This window comes from Trichosurus vulpecula, chromosome 7 (assembly GCF_011100635.1).
Source record: "Trichosurus vulpecula isolate mTriVul1 chromosome 7, mTriVul1.pri, whole genome shotgun sequence".
Classification (NCBI taxonomy): domain Eukaryota; kingdom Metazoa; phylum Chordata; class Mammalia; order Diprotodontia; family Phalangeridae; genus Trichosurus; species Trichosurus vulpecula.
In genome coordinates, this window is record NC_050579.1 from 29643973 (window position 1) to 29662517 (window position 18545).

Sequence of the window (18545 nt, forward strand, 5' to 3'; positions counted from 1 at the left end):
CTATAAATATTTTTTGTACAGCTTGAATTTGTTTTACTTAAGACTCATCTCTCCCTTAACCTGCCCTCCCCAATTCCTCTTCCCCGCTTCTCGCTTTTCTTTGTCTTCCTGTTGAATGAAATATCTCAACTGTTTCTGTGTATTCTTCCATCTTTTGACAGTTCACATGGGAGTGAGGTTCAAATGTCAGCCACTCCATCCACCTCCTTGTTTGTTTAGTTGTCTATTTGTGTGCACTGATGATGAGGTAATTTTCCCTAACCTTTCTTTCCCATCCCCTTGCGCCCAGTGTATTCCTTTTCTTCTCTCCTTCCATTTTTTTAAGGTCATCAAGACACAAACTCTCCCAGGCCTTCTCTAAGAGGATACATGATGGTACATCTCCCTATATTCAAATGTGAGCAGTTTATCCTGATTTAGTCCTTTATCACTGATCATTCATGTTTCCATTTTTATGGTTCTCTTCGCCTCAGTGTTTGAACTTTAAAAGTTCCCTGTAGCTCTGTCCTTTTCATCTGGAATGGTTGGAAGTTCTCTATTTCATTGAAGTTCCATTTTTTCTTTCTACTGTACAGAAAAGTCCAGTACCTTCTGTAGCATTGTGCTCAGTTTTGCTAGGTAGATTATTCTTAATCTATACATCCATAGCCTTTGCCTTCTGCAGTGTCATAATGCAAGTTCTCTGTTCCTTTATAGTGGTGGCTGCTAAATCACATGTGATCCTGACTGTGGCCCCTCAGTACTTGAATTCTTCCTTGCCGTCTTGCAATATTTTTTCTTTGACATAGAAGCTCAGTTTTAGGTATGATGTTCCTGGGGGTTTTCATTTTGGGGTTTCTTTCAGGAGGTAACCAGTGGATTCTTTATATTTCTATTTCTATTTATATTTGCCTTCTGGTTCTAAGACATCTGGATAATTTTCTTTTAAGATTTCTTTTTTTTTGTAATATTTTTTTTTAGGGGGGAAGGCAGGGCAATTGAGGTTAAGTGACTTGCCCAAGGTCATACAGCTAGTAAGTGTGTCAAGTGAGGTCAGATTTGAACTCAGGTCCTCCTGACTTCAGGGCTGGTACTTTTACTCACTGCGCTACCTACCTGCCCCCCAAGATTTCTTTAAATATGAAGAGGCTCCTTTTTCGGTCAGGGAGTTAAGATAGTTCAGTGATACTTCATTTTTTTTCTTGATCTTTTTCCAGGTCGGTTATTTTTGCAATGAAATATTTTACATTTCCTCTATTTTTTTCAGTCTTTTTACTTTAAAAAAATATTTCTTTTGTCTCATGAAGTTATTGGCTTCTCTTTGGCCCATTCAGATTTTTAGGGAGTTTGTTGCCTGGGCAAGGTTTTATACCTATTGTGCCAAGCTGTTAATTCCCTTTCCAATTCTTTCTTCCTTAGCTCCCATTTCCTTTCCAGTTTTTTTCCTCTAGCGCTCTCACTCCATTTATAAAAATATTTTAAAACTTTTTAAAGCTTTTGCTTCATCTCTTCCAGGAATTCTAGTTGAATTTGTGCCAAGCTGTGATTTTTCTGTGAGGCATTGCTTGTAGATGTTTTGGAGTCATTCTCTTCTTCTGCACTTGTGTCTTGAACATCTCTATCACCATAATAGCTCATTATGGTGGGGTTCTTTTTTTGTTTGCCCATTCTTTTAGGCTACTTTCTGACTTTGGACTTGATAGTTACAGCTGGGCTCTGCCACACTTCTGGAGGTGGGATCTGAGCTGCTTCTTTGGCTGTTTTCTTGGGTTATGCTTTGTTTTAACAGAATTTTAGGGACAATCTCAGACCAGCAAATGTTCAGTGGTCCCAAAGTGGTTAAAGTCTAACTGCTGCTTGCCTCATCTGAGCTCTTCCAGTTCCTCACTTTGGTTTAGCTCTGTGCAAGATGAAAACTTCATTGGTTCACAGTGGCAGAGTTGTCTGCTCCCCTTTGGTCTGAGATTCCTACCTTGGTTGTTGTTCTATAGGCTGGACTAGACTCTTTAAGTGAGACCTTCCTGTGTGCCTGGAGTCTGAGCCATATGTTGCTGCTGCTGCTGGCAGTTTCTGGACTTCCTCCTTTTTTGGTACCCTACTTAGGGCCTCCCTACCTAGGAACACCACCTCTGCTGCATGGTTCTCCCCAGCTGGCCATGTATCTGTAACCAAGAACTGGGCAGTAGGTGACAAAGCTCCCAGTGGGCACTGGCCCCTGTCCAAGTGCCTCAGTAGGTATCTGGTAGTACTACAGCTTAGAGGAGTCTCCGCTTTTCCTGGTGTACATTCTTCCTTGAGTATTGTATCAATGTGTTTTTCTAGTCCTTACTTGGAGCTCAAAATGTATTTTCCCCTAGAAACAATAGCATAAAATGCTGTTCAGGTATAGTTAAAATTTAGCAATATACTTAAGGGGCATTATGGTTTAAATAGCTGTTTTTAGACTGATTTGTAAAACTAATCATAACATTTCTTTGGAGAAATGCATTTTGATTAGGAAATAATTTAGAAGCTTTCCTTTTTTTTAATTTAATTTATTTGATATGTTTAGTTTTCAGCATTGATTTTCACAAGAGTTTGAATTATGAATTTTCTCCCCATTTCTACCCTCCTGCCCACTCCAAGATGGTGTATATTCTGGTTGCCTCGTTCCCCAGTCAGCCCTCCCTTCTATCACTCCACTCCCCTCCCATCCCCTTTTCCCTTCCTCTCTTGTAGGGCAAGATAAATTTCTATGCCCCATTGCCTGTGTATCTTATTTCCCAGTTGCATGCAAAAACTTTTTTTTTTTTTTTTTGGTTTTTGAACATCTGTTTTTAAAACTTTGAGTTCTGAATTCTCTCCCCTCTTCCCTCCCCACCCACCCTCCCTAAGAAGGAAAGCAATTCAACATAGGCCACATGCATATCATTATGTAAAACCTTCCACAATACTCATGTTGTGAAAGACTAACTATATTTTGCTTCTTCCTAACCTATCCCCCTTTATTGAATTTTCTGCCTTGACCCTGTCCCTTTTCAAAAGTGTTTGTTTTTGATTACCTCCTCCCCCATCTGCCCTCCCTTCTGTCGTCCCCCCATTTTTATCTTCTTCTTCCTTCTTTCCTATGGGGTAAGATACCCAATTGAGTGTGTATAGTATTCCCTCCTCAGGTCAAATCCGATGAGAGCAAGATTCATTCATTCCCCCTCGCCTGCCCCCTCTTCCCTTCATACAGAACTGCTTTTCTTTGCCACTTTTATTTGAGATAATTTGCCCCATTCTATCTCTCCATTTCTCCCTCTCTCAATGTATTCCTCTCTTGTCCCTTAATTTGATTTTATTTTTTAGATATCATCCTTTCATATTCAACTCACCCTGTGCCCTCTGTCTATATATGTGCGTGTGTGTATACATATATATACATACACACACATATATATGTATTTGTGTGTGTGTGTGTGTGTGTGTGTGTGTGTGTATGCATATTCCTTTCAGCTACCCTAATACTGAGGTCTCACGAATCATACACATCATCTTTCCGTGTAGGAATGTAAACAAAACAGTTCAACTTTAGTGAGTCCCTTGTGATTTTCTCTTTCTTGTTTACCTTTTCATGCTTCTCTTGATTCTTGTGTTTGAAAGTCAAATTTTTTATTCAGTTCTGGTCTTTTCACTGAGAAATCTTGAAAGTCCTCTATTTTATTGAAAATCCTATTTTGCCTTGGAGCATGATACTCAGTTTTGCTGGGTAGGTGATTCTTGGTTTTAATCCTAGCTCCATTGACCTCCAGAATATCATATTCCAAGCCCTTCGATCCCTTAATGTAGAAGCTGCTAGATCTTGTGTTATTTTGATTGTGTTTCCACAATACTCAAATTGTTTCTTTCTGGCTGCTTACAGTATTTTCTCCTTGATCTGGGAGCTCTGGAATTTGGCGACAATATTCCTGGGAGTTTTCTTTTTGGGAATCTTTTCCAGGAGGCTATCTGTGGATTCTTTCAATTTCTATTTTACCCTCTGGCTCTAGAATATCAGGGCAGTTCTTCTTGATAATTTCTTGAAAGAAGTCATCTAGGCTCTGTTTTTGATCATGGCTTTCAGGTAGTCCAATAATTTTTAAATTATCTCTCCTGGATCTATTTTCCAAGTCAGTGGTTTTTCCAATGAGATATTTCACATTGTCTTCCACTTTTTCATTCCTTTGATTCTGTTTTATAATATCTTGATTTCTCATAAAGTCACTAGCTTCCACTTGCTCCTGTCTAATTTTTAAGGTAGTATTTTCTTCAGCGGTCTTTTGGACCTCCTTTTCCATTTGGCTAATTCTGCTTTTCAAGGCATTTTTCTCCTCATTGGCTTTTTGGAGCTCTTTTTGCCATTTGAGTTAGTCTATTTTTTAAGGTGTTGTTTTCCTCAATATTTTTTTCCATATTTTTTTGGGTCTCCTTTAGCAAGTCATTGACTTGTTTTTCATGGTTTTCTCGCATCATTCTCATATCTCTTCCCAATTTTTCCTCTACTTCTCTTACTTGCTCTTCCAAATCCTTTTTGAGTTCTTCCATGGCCTGAGACCAGTTCATGTTTTTCTTGGAGGCTTTTGATGTAGGCTCTTTGACTTTGTTGACTTCTTCTGGCTGTATGTTTTGGTCTTCTTTGTCACCAAAGAAAGATTCCAAAGTCTGAGACTGAATCTGGGTGCATTTTCGCTGCCTGGCCATGTTCCCAGCCAACTTACTTGACTTGAGTTTTTCAGTGGGGCATGACTGCTTGTAGAGTAAAGAGTACTTTGTTCCAAGCTTGAGGGGATGCGCCATTGATTTCACAGCTATTTCTATACAGCCAGCTCTCCTCCTCCCCCAAGAACTACCAACCTGGACCTGACTCAGATCTTAAGCAGGCTCTGCACTCCTGCTCTGATCTGCCACTTAATTCCTCCCACAAGGTGGGCCTGGGGCCTGAAGCAACTGCAGCCATAGTTCTGTACCTGCCCCACCTCCGGTACCCCTGGAGCAGTGGCCAACCATGAACTCCTTTCACTCTGTCCCCAGCAGCTTTTCCCACTAACCTTCTCTGTTGTCTTTGGTGTTTGTGGGTTGAGAAGTCTGGTAACTGCCACAGCTCACTGATTCAGGGCGCTAGGGCCTGCTCCGCCCGGCTCCTGGTCTGGTTGGTCTTGCCGCTGCCCACGCTGGGCTGTGCTCCGCTCCCAGCTCTGTGCATGATAGACCTCACCCAGCAACCATCCAGGCTGTCCTGGGCTGGAGCCCTGCTTCCCTCTGCTATGTTGTGGGTTCTGCAGTTCTAGAATTTGTTCAGAGCCATTTTTTTTTATAGGTTTTTGGAGGGACCTGGTGGAGAGCTCACGCACGTCCGTCCCTGCTTTCTAGCCGCCATCTTGGCTCCGCTCCTGACGCTTTTCTTTTCTAATGGGAGAACTACTTATATAGGAATTTGAAGCCACTGCTTTCATTTCAGGTATTTTGGTGGGGCCGAAATTTTTCCTGTTAATAAGTTCCTTAAAACTTAATGATACTAAAATTTTTTTCCATGAAATTCAAAATAGTGGTATAAGCTATTGTGTTAGGGTTTGTGGTGTCTATGAGCATGGAAGCAGAATATAGTGCTGATGAGAAGCAGGTGGGCCGTTCATGAAAATGATGAGGTGAGGAACAGAGATGGAATCAGAATGGCAGCTCCTTGAGAACAGGGATTTTTGTTCCATTTTGATTTGACATTCCTAGTACCTAGTGTACTGCTCTAAATAAAGCAGGTGTTTAATATATGTTTGTTAAATTGACTTTAATCTATGGATAATATTAAATAAAATAGCTCTTTTTTTATAAGGGCAGGTTAAATGTGAGTTATCTAAAACAGATACTTACATCCAAACATAATAGAAATATTTTCATCCTTAGTAATTTTCCCTATGGACAATTTCTAATTTTGGTGGCCCAAGAGTCTTTGGCTTAATTAGCCCTAAATGTATTTTATCTTCCAACTTTTTATCATTCTCTTCATTTTGGTTCATAAAGTTTAATGATCTACATATTAATCTACTGTAGGACCTCATCCTAGGAAGTGACTTGTGAAGAGATGAACTAATGACCCAGCTTCATTGGTGGATAAGCTGGCATCCAGCCTTCCTTTGGTGAAAGCTCCCCTTTTGTCAGTGGTGTTGCCACCCTGCTGGCCCTTTAGACTCGGACTCATAGAGTCAGCATTGACTCTGTCTCATCTTTCCTACCAATCCCCCCACGTCAAATTAGTTCCAAAGTCCCACTGATTCTTTCTCTGAAATACAGTGGTGGCAGTAACAATGGTAGTTTAGAGTCTCCATTCCACAGCTGTCACTGTTAAGGCAGGCTCTCATCATATTGGATTTAGAATACTGCAGTAACCTTTACACTGTTGTTATATTAACCTTTCTAAACCCTGGGTTTATTGCGTAGGTCCTTTGCCCAGAAGCCATTTGGCATCCATTTTGAATTTGCATCGTCTTTCTTCCTCCACACCTTGAACTGCTCTTGACTTAATCGCTTGTGCCTTCCCTGTCTTCTATGATCTCATCATTCCTTTGGCCCAAAGATGAGATATATCCCTTTTCACTAAACTACCATTTGTTCCTTTGAATCCCTTCTCTGCTGTCTTTGTCCAAGTAATGAATTCTAGTGATTATTTCCTCATGTTCATTTGTGATTTCTCCCTTTTCACTAGTGACTTCCCTTTATATGGAGGGGCCTAGAGTTCTCTTATGAAATATAAACCATAACTCCTACCCCAAAACCTGTTGCCTGATCCTGCCATCCACTTAAGCTATTGTCTTATATTCTTCCCTACACTGCTGAACTTTTAGAATGAAGAGTTTAAACTTGCTCTATTTTCTTTAAGCCTTTTCACTCAGTAGTCTGCAGGATGGTTACTTTAGAGACCTTTTACCTTAGTGACTTTTTCCCATTCTCCTTGACTCAAATCAGCATTTGACACTGTTGACCACTTTCTTGACAACACTCTCTTCCCTGGTGGGACACTTTTCTTTCTGCTCTCTTCCTAGAGGATGAGGGAAGGGTGGCTAGGAGGGAGGGATAGAGCATAAAGAAAATAGCCACCCCATGTCTTGTGATTGGGGGAATGGCTGAACTAAATGTGACTTATTATTTTAACGGAGTCTTATTGCACCATAAGAAATGGTGTACAAAGAAAGATGGCAGGACTTGAATAAATTGATTCACAGGGAAGAAAGCAGAAGCCAAACCCCAGTATATCACTATCATAGGACAAAATTCAAAAAGGAATTTTGGGAAATGGTTCTAAGGAGGGCACAGAAACATAGACCATCTTATTATAGCTTTGCTAAAGCTAATATACATTTTTTTAAAGATTGTAAATAACAGAATTTTGTTTCATGAATGATTTTTTATTTGTATATTTGAAATTTGAGGGGTTGCTGTTTATAAGAAAAGATCTTTTCTTACATAAGCACAGATGCTGGTTTATAGAATTTATGTGTAATTTCCAGTTTTTGAACAGTTCCTTTAAAGCGATGTCCCCAAATTAATTTGTCCGGGGAATAAAATACTTTTGAACTTGAACTGTATTGACTGATTCTATAAATGCTGTTCTTGGGGAGTGGGATCCCTATGGGTGAAGGTAAAGGCAATATTTTGGAACTTGAGTGATACAATAGAGGTAATTTTGCCTGTTTTAATAGAGGACAGATATGCAAGTAATCATTTTTGACAGAAGCCAGATTAGGTCTGGTTGCCAGGAACTCAGGAGGTATATATCTAGAGAGTCTTAGGTCTTCTGGGCCTTAGAGGTTGACTCAGACCACAGGAGTCCCAAATGTGTCTATTAAATTAAAGAGAAGGCTTAATGATGCACCATCCTTTCTTCCTCTTTACTGATGGGTTTTCTTTTGTTGTAGCCTACCTTGGAAAGACTCTTAAGTTTGGACCAATCCAGTCTTTTATAAAACTATGCTGAGATATTTGCTTTATTTACAGAAATTTTGCAGGCTCTTTGGCCTCAATGACATACTTAAGGGAGGCCTTTAAGCAGATACTCTTATATGATACTCTTATCTTTTTGCCCTACTCATCTATACAGAGAGAAAAGACATTTTGCTATCTTTTGAACATTTCCTCTCCTCCTCGTGTCCCAGGAAGAAATTAGCAGAAGCTTTGAGACTTTCTTTCCAAACTCCTATTTACACTGCAGAGAACACCAAGGCTACATATAATACTGGAAACAGCTCAGGAAATAATTGTCTTAAGAGATTATTTAAGTGATTAGTTATTCGTCTTGTAGATATTTACCTGTGCTTTTGCACCTGTTCTAGTGGGGAGAAAAGTGTGTGGATATGTCTATCAAGTTTTACTTCTTAGTAGCAGCTTTAATGAAAAAGGTTTGTGGGGCAGTAAAAGGAATATTAGTTTCTCATTTGACAAGTACTACTTTCCTCACTTGTCATATATGTAGGTTGAGCTACATTGGAAGTTTCTTCCCATAGCAGAGCCATCAGTCTTGTTTCAGTACTTGAAGGTCTGGGATTTGCTAGTGTGAATCAGAGCCTTGTTAGGTCGACTTGGCCAAAGCATTGATCTCCCTCAAACCAGCCTGATGATGAGCATCTCCAAATGGGCTGTCCTTCAGATGACAGACATACATATACCCAGTCATATCAGGTGATGCCCCTTCCCATCTTGGTCAGACTTGCCAGAGATTGTGTTTGCTGGCCTGCTCTTTTGAGATGCTAGTCAGTACCCATGCCATGATGAGGCCATGATTTAAAATGATCATATTGGTTCTAAATGAAACCCTAAAGGAGGCTTCTGACTTGTTCTGTTGTTTTTGCTTTTTGGACGAAGGAAGGCAGGGCAGTTGCAGTTAAGTGACTTGTCCAAGGTCACACAGCTAGTAAGTGTGTCAAGTGTCTGGGGCCAGATTTGAACTCAGGTCCTCCTGACTCTAGGACTGGTGCTTTACTCACTGTGCCTCCCAGCTGCCCCAGACTTGTGCTATTGTTGATAGAGCTTGGGAGTTAGAATCATGAGACTTGGGTTTGAATTCTGCCTGTGATACTTACTAGTTATGTGATCAAGTTGTTGGTCACATAACAGGGGCAGTATTTGCACCCCTTTCCTCATAGGGTTGTTGTAAGGAAAGTATTTTGTAAACTTGAAAGTGAAGTACAGATGTGAGTTGTTCCCTCTTTCACCCGTACTATCTCTGTCCTCTATTGGCACGCAGAGTTGAGAGTTGACTGTTTTGTGCGCTGGGTTTCAACCAGCTGAGGCCAATCACCACCAGAAGCTAACAGTTAGATGTGAGTACAGAGGTGGAAAGGTAGGGACCCAACACCTTTCTCTTTTCATTGACAAGCGCATTGAGCCCTTTACCCTGTTTAATGTTCTCTTAAAATAAGGTAGGCTCTCATTTTTGGGGCAGGACTCTTATGTCTAGGACACTTCCTGAAGCTGACCTTGGGCAAGTTTCTTAACCTCTCATTGTCATAGGCTATAAGTCTCTTTAAGTTGCAGAGAAGGTACTGACCTGTTTGGGCAGTCCGTATTGGGACAGCCCTGGGACCCAAGAAATCACAGGCTTAGTCTCCATCTTCATTTGTGGAACTGTAGAAATCCCTGAAATAATACATTTTCTTGTACCCTTTTAAAAAATTCGATCGAACTTAAAGCTAAAAACATTTTCAGAGAACTGTGGTCGTTTTGTTTATTAATAGGATCGCCAGCCTTCGTAATTAATCTTATGCTACCCTTGAGACACTTATATTATTCATGATTATATTAGGGTACTTTAAAAAAGTCTAAGACCTGTTAACATTTTTCAAACTACTGTATCTTCCATTATGTTAAATAAATACATTAGAAAAAGCTTTTACTGGTAATTATTGTTTTGTTTAAGTAACTATAGTTATAATGTATTACAGGTACCCTTAGTGCTTTAGCTCTTATCAGTATTCTTTTTTCTCTTCAGTTTTGGCGGTTTCCCAGAACCATGATTGCTTGATCTCATAACCCAGTGAAGACTTCTCTCCTGATAATGTCAAGTTCAGGCTACCCTCCAAACCAGGGAGCCTTCAGCACTGACCAGAGTCGCTATCCTGCCCACTCTGCCCAGTATACCTTTCCTACCACCCGCCATCAGCAGGTAAGAAAGAGAGCTGCCTAGTTCCACATACTACAAATGTATTCCTCTTCCCTATTTATATATGCATGTTCATGAAAGATCAAATCTCATTTTCATGTAAGAGGGAAAAAATAAAATGATATCTCTGGTTGTGTGACTAGGGCAGCCATCAGGAGCACTGACTACATGCCCAGGTCTCTTCTCTCACTTGGCTTTGATGCTATGTTCAGTTTAGGACCATCATTGCCTTGGCTTCTGGAGCTTGGAGGTAGATGGGGACTGTTTGTAGGTAGAGTACTTTTGGCTCCCTGGGAGTGTGTAAAGTTGGAACAGTGTAGAGATCAGCCTGAGTCGCTTGTGGGTATACTCCAAGAGGCCATCTTTCCTGCACATTTTTTGTGGCGCTACGATGGAAGTGGCTCAGCTGACCTGGAACAGCCACTGTGATTGACTCCGAGAAAATCTTTTTGCCCCTTAGAATGAGGACACTGGAACCATTGGTGGTAAAGGGCCAGTGATTACCAGTGTAGGAGGATTTTTAAGCCTCCTCCAAGTTTCTGCCCTATGCTGTGGAACAAATGGGAATAGGTTTCATTTTGTTGGTCAGCTCTCACCCCTCCGGCTTCCTTGTTAACATGCATCTGGCCTAGAAGTGGGTTAAGAATTAAATTGAAGTTTACTTATTGACCATTAGAAACAACAATCACCTCAGCTTTCCTACAACTTAATTTGATTTACATCTAAGATATAATTGGACATTTTCACTGAACATTTCAGTACCTGCATTAAAACAATGCCACCGTCTAGATTTGGAAACATAACTTGTCTGCCACCACAATGACCCATATGCTTTTTTCCTCCCCTAAGTCAGGTGTTGCTCACATAGAGCCCCTGATTTCCCCTCCTCAAGTGGTGATGTCAAGCTCTTAGGTCTATGTATGGATGAACGTTTCCTGGTGTCCTCAGTGGGACTTCAGCTGCCAGTCTGTTTCCAGCTCTGGATATCTCCAAAGAAACATGTCATTTACTTTCAGCACTTAATTTTGTGTGTGTGTGTGTGTGTGTGTGTGTGTGTGTGTGTGTGTGTGTGCTTTCGAGAGCGCGCTCGTGCAAGAGAGAGAGAGAGAGAGAGGAAGTACACATGCTAAAGATAGGAATGCCTCTTCAAAATTAATTTGCCAAAGATGTAATAGAATTTTATCCAGGACTCAAATGGGTAATGTTGGTAGGAAATAAGTATTAAAATGCTAAGATGAGCTAAAATGTATGAATAGTTTATATTCTAAATACTTTGTGTTTTACTGAAATATGGGGATGATTTAAGGAACATTTCAAGAATTTACAATTTTTGTAAGATTCGGGTTTGCAGCCTGGTTTCTCATTAAGCATTGTCTATAATCATAGCTCATGTCTATCTGTGTACCTTTGTGTAGCTTGATTTCATGACACTTTATGGTTTTTGTTAACATACTGATGATTGGTTATTGTTTTAATACTAGGAGTTTGCAGTGCCTGATTATCGATCTTCTCATCTTGAAGTCAGTCAGGCATCACAGCTTCTGCAGCAGCAGCAGCAGCAGCAGCAGCAGCAGCAGCTACGGAGGCGACCTTCCTTGCTTTCAGAATTTCACCCAGGCTCCGACAGGTAGTTTCTTCTTAACTTTTCATCCAAGGTGGATGGTGGAATGTGTGTATATGTGTAAGTGTGTACATAACATACACATACATACATACATATACAAACCCACATAAATACATCTACAAAATTGTTAATTTACCACTAAAATTTCCTTTCTTGGTATCTTTTGTTTTCTGTTATAATATTCATGCTTCTCTTAGTTGTAAATATCATTCTGATGGAGTAATGACTGAAAGATCTAAAACCTGTCCTTCATTGTGCCTTCTTCTTTGGTCTCACTCAGTCTCAAATATTATTAAATTATTATTAAATTAATATTAAAATATTAAATTTACCTCAAGCAGTGGCACTGGTCCTCTGGCTTCCTAAGCCTTTGTCTTTCCAGAATGTCACTATGACCCTTATTGCCTCCATCAGTTTAAGAAATTGGGATTTTGGCTCAGAAAACTTGGTACCATTTGAGATTATACAGCCACATTAAAGAATCCTTTCAGGATGGTTACTATCCATGTTTCCTAGATTTCACCCGTATAAAATTCGTACATTTGAATATTCACCAGGGGGTATTTCTCTAGATAAGAAAGAAACAGGAGCTAGTTGGGTAGTTTAAATGTTGTGAACGTTTATTGGCTGCAGAAGTGTGATGAGCTGGATTTATACTTAAATAACTAAAGAAACAAATCAAAACCTGCTTTCATAGTCTTTCAGACACATCTTTATTGGTTATTTAAAGTTAAAGCCCTTTTACCATTTTTAAAGAAACTCCTTTCCCATTTGAAGATAAAATTGAATCAGTTCAAGATGACTCTCTCAGATGTATGTGGACCACCCTTTAAATGGCTTTGTCCTTTCAGTTGTGTCTGACTCTTTGTGACTCCTTGGACCCTTCTGTCCATGAGGTTTTCTTAGCAAATGTTCTGGAGTGGTTTGCCATTTCCTTCCCCAGTGGCAAACAGAGGTTACATTTTTTTGCCCAAGGTCACACAGCTAGGAAGTGTTTCAAGGCTGGATTTGAACTCTTGTTTTCCTGACACCAACCACTGTGCTACCCGTCTGCCTATATAATTGTTTAAAATAAAATATCTAGATACATTTTAAGGAAAAACTACTCATAATGGTTCAGAGAATTTTTGAATGAGGGAAAAAGATCAATAAAATCCTAGCCTTTTTGTGTGAAAAATTTATGTATTGATTGCTTAAATATAAGCATAAGTGTTTTATCATGAATATGATCGGACAGTCCTTTAAATGATAGATTTCATTTTTTTAGTGCAAGCTGATGTCCAAAAGCATGTTGTTGGTTTGTTTTCTTCAAAACGATCCTATGGGTTTTAAAGCACACTCCCCCTGCCCTGCCTTTATAAATTATAGTGTTAATATCTAAAGTTTTTTATTTTCAAGATATTCAAAAAAGCAATTTTGGGGCAGCTAGGTGGCACAGTGTCCCTGGAGTCAGGAGGACCTGAGTTCAAATCCAGCCTCAGACACTTGATACATGTACTAGCTGTGTGACCTTGGGCAAGTTACTTAACCCCAATTGCCCTGCCAAAACAAAACAAACCAAACAAAAAAAAAACCAAAAAAGCAATTTTATATGTCAAAATCACTTTACATATGGGTTATAACCGCCAGCATATTTTGTATGTTAGTCACATGTTCTGCTAAGTTGTAATTGTGTCATATTAGGTATTATGTCTGAAAGCTATTATTTCCCTTTGATTTCTGCTAGTCTTTGGTGTGTGTGTGTGTGTGTGTGTGTGTGTGTGTGTGTGTGTGTGTGTGTGATTTTTAAAGAGCTCATGAGGTTCTGAGCATTGACAGAATGCCATGAGGAATATAGAAAATTTGTTGTTAAAAAGACAGTCTATAACTTAGGTTCTGTTTCATCTTCTGACCTGGAAAGATAGAAGATTTGTTCATGAAATATTGATGTTGTGGGAGACATGAGTCCAAAATATACAGGTACTAAAGCAAAATAGTGACTGAGTAATAGTGAAATTAAAGATTGTCAATCAAACAAATTAAGTCAAGTATTGATTGAGTGCTTATTTATATGCAAAACACAGGGCTCTATCAGATAGAATGGGATATACAGCCTAACCCTGCCTTGATTCAAGGCTTATAACATTAACTGGGGAGAAAACACATAAGCATATAAAAATTAAGTAGTTGAAGATATAAAAGGTACTTTAAAGGCTTGATTACTAAATGTTCAGGTGATCAGTAGGAGAGGTTAAAGGAAGGAGGCCTCACTTGCTTTTGATCTTTGACAGGGCTTGGCCTCTGGCCGAGTCAGGCAAGAGCTAAGCTGCTTCCCTCCTGGCACCTTGGCAGGCAGGCTGCTGAATGGAAGAAGCTAAAGTTTATGTGGCTTTAAGAAAACTAACATTTCCCCAACCTTCTCTTTTTACACACACTCTTAAAAATCTCCTGTCAAATCCTTTAGCAAATTATGGAAGTCCTCACAGAACAGGGATACAAAGTAGTATAAATTCAAACAAGCTTGAAAATAATAGCTTTTTGCCTACGTCAGCTTTGCCCTTATCACTCTTTATATACTTAGATTGATCTGACTTTCTTTTGGTAAACATCTGCTGTCTGACTATGTCGGTCCTCTGTTAGGTATCAGGTTTTCTCTTTCATTTCAGGGTGAAAATGGTCCCTCTAGTGGTCCAAGATTCAGACACATGCAGACATACACAAACACATTGAGACAGACACATGCAAACACATAAGTGTCCAATAGACACACAAACATACACACACAGAGGCCCACTAGGTTCCTTGTGTGTATTTTCTAGTCTGTGAATCATCACCTGTCATTGGGCTGCTAGGTTTCCTTTATTTCCCTTGCAGGCTTTTTTTTTTTTTTAAACTAGCCTCAATTGAGTGTCTTGGGGAATGCAAAAGAATATGAATGTTATTTTCATCTGTTGTTATTGAATCACATGCTACATTTGCAAGTCAGATGTCAGTGATTCTTAGAATTACCCACTGCTTCAGACTTTCTCTCCCAGTGTGCTGAGTTTTATGTAGCACTGATAGGCAGGAGGGTGATGGAGGCAGGGCCAGCCTTGGCATCAAAGCGATCTTGTTTTAAGCCTTAGCTCTGCCTCTGGCTTCCTTTTGACCCCCGGCGAGTCACATAACCTCTCAGTGCCCCAGATTGGGAGTTTAGAGGAGTTGCTAGTCATATGTGGTAGAAGGACTTTCCACAACAGAAATCCCCTGCACCAATGAATCGCCGGTCCATACTATTGTCATCCTCTTCCCTTAAAAATAACTTGAAAAATTAAAAAATCCACCACTGTAGTAGGATTCAAAGTTACTGAACATACCATTTTAAAGGTTTCTTTTCCTTCAGTATCACTTAGAAAAATTGTAACTTCTCCTTTGAGTCTCTATTTGAAGGGGAGGGCAGCATTTATTTCAAGGCTAGGTGGAGTTGTTATGGAGGCAAATTGCACACTTTCAAAACGCTAAATGTTTGTTTTCTTTTGTGTATTTTAGGCCTCAGGAAAGGAGAACTGGGTATGAACAATTTCATCCAGGTCCTTCTCAGGTGGACCATGATTCCCTGGAAGCTAAGCGACCTCGGCTGGACCAGGTTTCTGACACACATTTTCAGCGGGTCAGTGCTGCTGTCTTGCCTTTAGTACACACACTGCCAGAGGGGCTGCGGGCATCTACAGAGGTTAAGAAGGTAAATAAATATTTGGCCTCTTAATTTGAGGAGCTGGAGGTTTGTTTAACTATGTTGAAACTTGGTTTCTACAGGAGGAAAAGTAGTTAGGATAGGCTTTCAAACTTTAGTTAGCCCATGAGCAGATAAACATTTTATGAAGAATAAAAAGTCTAATCAGAAGTTTTTTAGGCTTTTAGATGTATGTTGTCATCCAAGAGATCCTCATTTTAATGACTAAATGAGAATTGTTAATGAAAATTTGGAGATTAAAGGAATATTTCCGTTGAATTGTCTTTTCAACTTTTAAAAAATTCCATAGCAGCCAGAGTTTAAGGAGAAAAACATCTTTTGGCAATTTTTGGCCACAGAATACAGTCTAGACAGTGTTTGTTTCTTTCTATACAACCACAGTCAGCCCAATGTTAACAGAAAATACTTACTTGAAAGAGATTTTGATGGAAGAATAAGAGTGTGAACAAAAGAATGTAGTTTTTCCTGCTAACATGGAGAATCTATATGAAAATATACTTTCTGTTTTATCTGGCTGTGTACTGTTGTAATTAGTAATGATGCCAGAGTAGATATTTCTGTTTTCTGTCTTATTCAGAATTATTGTAAAAGAATGTCAGAAGAGGATCACTGTATTTATTATCTGTATGTTTGTATTCATAGAGCTGTGGCTGATATGAAGTAGTATAAATGTGAGCCTTCTCTCTAGGAGCTTCCGTTTTAGTTGGAGAGATGAGATATACACATGGACACCCCCTTTAGTTATGTCTGTAAATGTTTAAGTCCTTACTTTGGGCCAGGCACTGTGCTAGGAATACAAATACAGTCAAATAAAATGACAGTCCTTGACCTGGAAGAGTTTATGTTCTTATGGGGAAGGAAGCTGAAAAGGGGGGAGGAAGAAGTGATCCTGTGTCACTGTTGTAAAGAAAGTTGGGAGACAAATGAGGAATGCAGGTTGGAGGTGAATGAAGACATGGGTGGCCCAGGTCCCCTTTCTGATAGAGGTTGTAGGAGAAACCAGCCAGTCAGAAGAAGGAGGTACCAAGGCAGTGGGTTCTTCCAGTGTGAGTCCTCTGCATGACGATGTTTCTGAGTGCATTGTAGAAATAGTCAGGGAGGAGAATCAAAAGAGTAGCACTCAGAGGAATATAGACATAGGTGGTCTTAGTTTTTTGAAAATTTCATGGTACTTTTTTTTTTTATCACTTAATACATTATCTAATACTGTGTCCATATCTTTCTAACTAAATGTTAAGATCCTTGACATGAACTGTATGTCATCCATTCTGGAACAATCAAATATTTATTGAATTTAATAGACTCATCCATGCCAAATCAGTGATATAGAAGGTAAAGATATATTTCAGCAGAAGGATTGGGGTTGTTTGAGAGGTTTCAAAGGCAGTGGCATTGTATCTGGACTCAGAAGGATAGGTAGGCTTTTGATTGGTGAGAAAACAAGAGGTGTGCTTTCTAGGAAAGTCTGATGTGATTAGTGGTGCAAGACATGTTCCAGGATATAATGATTCTCCATCTTTGTTTTTGTTTGTCAAGAGCTATTTAGGATATTCTTGGGCCTAAGAAACAGCAGGGAGGCCTTGTAACATGGCCCTTACAATAGGCTTCAAGTAACAGTATTTTTAGAAGTGAAGTGTTTAAGAAGTGTTAGCTTAAAAAAAAAAATCTTTCTGTTCAGCAACTAGCCTAACTGTAAGGCTTTTCACAAGACTTTTCCCTCAAGCTAAAATACTGTTTTGGACTATGTAGACTTGATTTTTTAAATGCATTTTAAATGCATATGTGGGAATTTTCTTGATTGATCTTTTCAGAAGATGACTGATTTCCAATTGTTTCAGTGCTGAAAGTGTTACTATGGCTGTGATAAACTGGTCTGGAAGAGCTAGCTATCCACTGGACCCAAGCTGAGTTTGGATCTTCACCTCACCTCATTTTCTGGTCCACCAGATCCATTCGACAGAATCCTGGGGAGAATAACAAGCCCAGCTAGGGGGTGGAACTTGACCCAGTTTTCCCTGTAGTATTTATATTAATAGCTTCAGATTGGGATCATTGAACAAAGCTGGGCCAAAGTGTTTCATTCTTTTAGGGGACAGAATGGCCTGGTGGGAAGAGTTCTGGCTTGGTTTCCTGTAAAATGGAGAGTTTGAATTAGATCACCTCTGTAGTCCATTCTGGCTTCTGTGTATGGGAGACTTAGAGTCAGAAGCTTGAGATGCAGGTTCTGCTTGGGCCAGATCCCTTTCAATGTAAGTTCCTTCATTTGTACAAGATTATTGTAAGGGAAGTGCTCTGGAAACTGAAAAGTCCTACATTAGACATGAGCATCTCTTATTGCTAGAACATGGAACTCTCTCCCCAGATTCTTTTCCTCCTGGTGATTTGTTTTAATTTCTGATCTTATGCTTTCATTTAGAATTGATACCACATTTTGATAAAGGAACTGGATAAAATAAGCACAACAAAATCATTGCACTTTAAAACATATTTTTATGATGTAAAAGAGATTTATTAATTTGACTCTATAAAGGTAGTAAATTTTGAGTCACTTTCAAGAAATTTGCTTAACTGATAAAATTTAGAATGTTAAGTGTTACTGAAAGAATAAATAAAATTTGGTCCCGCTTTCTTAGCTTTATTTTATTCTTTTGTTACTGCCTGAGTGAGATTAGTACTGGTTAATTTTGTTACAATGAAAGAGAAGCTATAACAGGTATTTCCAAGTGCTAATCTAGGGGCCACTTGATGTAACAGAATTCCATTTGGGCATCCCTTTGAAATTGGCTTATAATGTGATCTAATATGCAATACATTTTCTATTAAAGAAACATTAATGAGATGTCTTAGGTATGCAAGAACATATTATAGATTTTTTATGGTTCAGTTTGAGCACTAGGTTTCACTGAAAATACCTACCTTTCCCCTGTATTAGAAATAGAATAATTACAAACAAATCATTTATAAATTTAATATGACCAACATAGATCTTTGTTCCTTTCTCTTTAAAAATTGAAGTCCAGCAGTTTGTTAAATAGTCTATGCTGATGTAATCATTTTGCCTCAATACTAAGCATACTCTGAGT

At 39.2% G+C, this 18545-nt stretch overlaps 1 protein-coding gene across 11 annotated transcripts in view; it reads left to right on the forward strand.

Moving 5' to 3' along the window:
• Positions 1-18545, forward strand: part of NCOR1 (nuclear receptor corepressor 1) — a 182735-nt gene that overhangs the window by 22680 nt on the left and 141510 nt on the right. For all 11 annotated transcript variants that reach the window (XM_036765749.1, XM_036765750.1, XM_036765748.1 and 8 more), the window contains exons 2-4: positions 9956-10129; positions 11608-11753; positions 15258-15450. In XM_036765749.1, coding sequence (XP_036621644.1) covers positions 10022-10129; positions 11608-11753; positions 15258-15450 — 447 coding nt within the window. In that variant the 5' untranslated portion in view covers positions 9956-10021. The remainder of the gene's footprint in view (positions 1-9955; positions 10130-11607; positions 11754-15257; positions 15451-18545) is intronic.